This window comes from Amblyomma maculatum, chromosome 8, assembly GCF_055883805.1.
Source record: "Amblyomma maculatum isolate TAMU_Amacu chromosome 8, ASM5588380v1, whole genome shotgun sequence".
Classification (NCBI taxonomy): Eukaryota; Metazoa; Arthropoda; class Arachnida; order Ixodida; family Ixodidae; genus Amblyomma; species Amblyomma maculatum.
The window spans coordinates 86,023,378-86,027,900 of NC_139351.1; the positions used below are offsets into that span (position 1 = coordinate 86,023,378).

General features: G+C 42.4%; 1 protein-coding gene across 1 annotated transcript; it reads right to left on the reverse strand.

Moving 5' to 3' along the window:
* Positions 1–379: 379 nt before the first annotated feature.
* On the reverse strand, positions 380–1,118 carry ytr (U4/U6.U5 small nuclear ribonucleoprotein 27 kDa protein yantar). Its single transcript, XM_084576693.1, has one exon. It carries the CDS (start codon positions 990–992, stop codon positions 477–479), a length of 516 nt encoding a protein of 171 aa, XP_084432819.1. The 5' UTR covers positions 993–1,118; the 3' UTR covers positions 380–476.
* Positions 1,119–4,523: the final 3,405 nt, after the last annotated feature.

Here is a 4,523-nt window from a genome sequence, read left to right on the forward strand (position 1 = left end):
AACCCCACGATCGGGCTTAAAAGCCAGAGCCACCGAGCACCTCTGTATACGTACATATATAAATGAAGGTACTAAGAACACAATTGAGAAATGCACAATAAAAATGATGCTACAGCTAGGAATTTCAACACATAAAAGTCGCAGGAACTGCATCTTTGTACACTACCATTGCCAATAGCATTCATTTAATACCTTCCTGCAATTCTCAAAACCTCTTTTGCACATCTCCAGCATGATCGCTACATTTCATTCAGGCTAACTAGCAAGAATTTATTTAAGCAGCTTCAATATTATGTCACTTCAAAAACCTTGTACTACATCACACATAGGAATTGCAAACCCATACAACTATAGACACAGGTAAGCAGGTTTACTGAAAAAAAAAAAAAAAAAATGCACAGAAGACAAAAGGGGCACAGTGGGCAGCACATACAGTACTTCGAGGTGGACAGGCATGGGCATGGGCTACAGGCAGGCTATGCGACGAAGTCCAGTGGACGATTGAAGCCTCCTTTCCGGTTCATGTATTGGCGATATTTCCGCTTGTGAATCACATGGACAGCACCAACATTGTTGCCAGGTATGTGCTTGCCCTTGGATGAATCGAAATTGGCAAAGCCCATCAACTTTATCATTTCTTTTTCCTCTTCAGTTTTTCCCTCCAGGTCCTTCGCTGTTATAGGCGGCCGTTCCAAAAGGAATTTGGGGAGCGCTCCAGGAGTTTCCACCTTTTCTTTGCGTTCCCTGCTCCTAGACCTTCGCCTTGGGGAACGAGACCGTCTTCTGGGAGATCTGCTTCGTCGACGGCGTGGTGAACGATTCCGAAGTCTCGGAGACAAGGAACGGGAACGGCTCCTATGTCGTTCTCTTGGTAGCCTGCGTTCTCGATCAGGATCGCGATCCCGCTGTGGGTCACGGAGGGCATCTCGCTCACGGGACCTGGACCTACCCCGCTCTCTCCTCTGCGGTGAACGTGACCGACTTCGGCCCATGTTACTGCACAATAATTTCCGCACGAAAAACGCTTTTACAGCTGCACATTACCGTCACAACCAACGTTACTAGAACGTTGGTCACAACAGACGCCAAACGAGCCTTGACAAACGTGGCTTCAAACTTGGATTGATTTGGATTTGAATCTGTTTTGATTGGCCAAAGTTAAAGAAAACTGCGTCTAAATTCTAAGCTTAGTTGAAGACTTGCAGCGGCAAAAATTATTAGAATAATAGCCATATAGTTCGATGGTAGGCTGTCGACGCCGGCGCCTTACGGAAACCGAAATCAATGGAAGTTTGTTTTTGTTCTTATTTTTGGGCGCGCGCGTGCGTGTGTATGTGTGTGTGTACGTGCCAAGGTATGTACGTGCGTGTTTTATGAAAGTCGTTTGGAAAGCCAGAAAGCTGCATCGCGGTACGCATAGTTTCGTCGTTTCGTCAGCATCAACAGTTTATGATAAGATAGCTGATACAATTGACAATTTATTCTCGATATTTGTTTTTCGATTGCGCTTGTGCTGCAGGCCTGCCCTCGAAAGGCTCATCGCAAGTGAAATCGCAGTGCATCACTCGTGATCGTAGTTTCATAGAGAGTGTCATGTTTCTCTATGGTAGTTTTCTCTGCACTAGACTTGACGGATCCTTTCTCTATGAGCTTTGCGAATGTCTAGCCACCAAGTATATGTAGATTCATTTGGTTAGTGCTGCCCTTTTATACAAATGAGCCAATTAACTTGTGCGATGCAGTTTGAAAAGCTATCATTCGAAATGGTTCCTCGCGTGCATCCGCGAGCAAACAAGTGCGCTTGATCGTGATTTCGCAGGCGTTCGTTCGCGTTTCGTTCTACTGTGCCAGTCTTGCTGACACAGTCGTAAATGAGGTTGTCATAACTAACCTGTGTTTTAGCCCGAAATATAATCAAGAATTTGCGTGATACTGACAGTAACGTTGTTTTTTTAGTTGAAGCTTCAGTACGTGACTGGGCCGGATTATGGGTTTGTAGATGAAAGTGAGATGAGCGAACTTTCAGTCATGCTCTTCAAAGGGTGCTATCGACGTCTGTCATCATCATCCATCATCAGCTCCCGTGCACTTGACCCCTGCCAACTCTCATCTGCCCGCATAAAGTTTTGGCGCGCCCCCTGCTAAGCTTGTCTTCACTTGGTCAAAATATACACACCGTGATGTCTGCGCAGCATCTTGGCGCGCAGTTATAAATATATAAATCAATCAAAATTATAAATCAATTTTCCTTCAAAATTAAATTTATAATTTACTTGCACTTCCAGCTACCAACTGTATGAACACAAGCTAAGGTAACAAATTAGAAAACATAGTATATGTATATAACTTTTAAACACACCCACATGCTGTTTTTGCCAACGCTCAAACTTATTAAGGATTCGCAGGTGTACGCTGTTAGCGTCGCGAGACCCATGCATGTTCGACCTCCTTGTAAACAGCTTTTTTTATAATTGCTGACCACTTAAATAATATTTGGGAAAGAAATTTGAACATACGCAATCATCATCTAAACGAGCTAGTGGGACAATATTCTCCGAACACAGCTTTAGTGAAAATGCTGCAGTGCGTGAAGGTGAGATGTTCCTTACCACAGTGGGCAGTGACTTCTATAACTCATAAAAAACAGCAGTGGAGCATTTACCGTTTTCAATAGAGCATATTTCATTTTCCAAGAAAAGTTTGCTTATACATACGCTGTGTTAAAACAATCCCTTTTTCAATTATACAATTCACGTCTTTTATCTTGGACGTTGAATTTGCTTAATATACCCCCAAACAATACAAAAGAAAGAGGCATAACTCAGTGAGGGTAATACAAACGCTCGCCACTCCAAAAACATCCCACCCAACCAAAGTCGATGCCTCGCTAACGATTTGCGCGATCGATTCTCTCCCTGTGAAGCAAAAGTCTCCTTTTTTTTTTTTTTTTGTCTGCATCAACCTCTCACTCACAAAGTAGTTCTGATAATAATCTGGCTGGTAAATCAATTGGAAAACGCTTCACAAGCACTACACATAACTAGAGAACAGAACGCCGAAAGCCATTGCCGCTCGCCACCGCTACAGCCAGTCATCACCACCAAAAGGAGTGCAGCACATATGCAAGTGAGATGAGCGTAGGCTGTAGCAGTAATAAACATCATTTTGTAAAAAGTTTTATTACAGAACAATCTGTGAAGAATTGAGAAGTACTACCTTTATAAAAGAAAAATATGCAGGCTGTACCACATTCAATATACCCATAGGCGGCTTAAATGCTGCTCACCATGTTGGAAGCATTGTATTATAAAAGAAGTGCAGGAAAAAAAATAACCCAAAATGTGTATTCTTGTCTACTAAGCAATGTTATGCTCTTAATGTTGCCACAGAAAAGATATTGCCCATTAACATTGAGAGTGCCATTATGTCGACCAAATCTTCATGTTTCATACCCACTACATTGACTCAGTGGGTTGTGCATTCAGATACTGATCCCAAGGTCACACATTGTAATCCTGGCTGTGGTGGTCGCATTTCAGCCAAGGTAAAATGTGAATACTCCTGAAGTTACCTGAAGTGGACTACTAGTGCTACATCCAAGGAATACAATTCAGTTGTTGGGGATGGGATGCATAGTACAATGACACCAGCAACTTGGGGTTTTCGGATGAATCTTTAAGGTACCCTTGCATGTAGGAGCGCCATGATAGCATGTACACCTCGGCAGGCATCTTTTAAAAATCATCTTGCCTTCATTGCTGGCTTGTTTGCAATGAAACTACACATGGATCTTGCATATTGCACTCATTTCTGTATTGTCTTAAGTTTGATAACAGTACATATCTTGTTTGGCCACATGGGTTGCAAGCTTGGAATACAAATGGCACTATCGTCAAATATGGGATCAAACCTGTTTTTGTTTCTTGCTTCTCACAGAGAACTTCAGGCTTGCATCATATGTGGCTGAACAAGTTAAGTGCCATCGTGAAACTTATATACTAAGTTACCTCACTATGCAAGCGCCATGCAGACATCCACTACAAACAAGCAAGCGGATGAGGCAGCAGGATAGTTAAACACCGGCAAGAAAAATGTGCGTGTTGGGATTTATGTAGTTTAGACTTAAGGCTATGAAACTGAAAGAGTGAGTGTACATGACAAAACTGCCACAAATTTAGTTTGTGGTTAACCAAATGGGATAAGGAAGGAAGCAACAGACTCAAGCTTCCGAAACTTGTTGTGGGAGTATGAAAATTATGCACTCAGCAAAAGCACATAAGTGAGATCGCAGCTCACTTGGATGTTCTCTCTGGTGAAGTCAGGCACGGTGTGAGAGTATAGATAAGACTATGTTGGGCCATTAATGGGGTTATAATGTCTGCCCTTTAATTATTAGTAGGTCATTCCAAGGCTCAGCCTATGCTCTACCGACTCAGATTTCTTAACTATGACCTTCGGTGTCATTCTTTTAAATGCTCTTCAAGCTTATTTTTAGCGAAGTACATTTTTCATGCCTTTGTTGC

Excerpts from the sequence above, each read along its gene's own strand:
- ytr (XM_084576693.1), bottom strand. The coding sequence starts at position 992 with ATGGGCCGAAGTCGGTCACGTTCACCGCAGAGGAGAGAGCGGGGTAGG.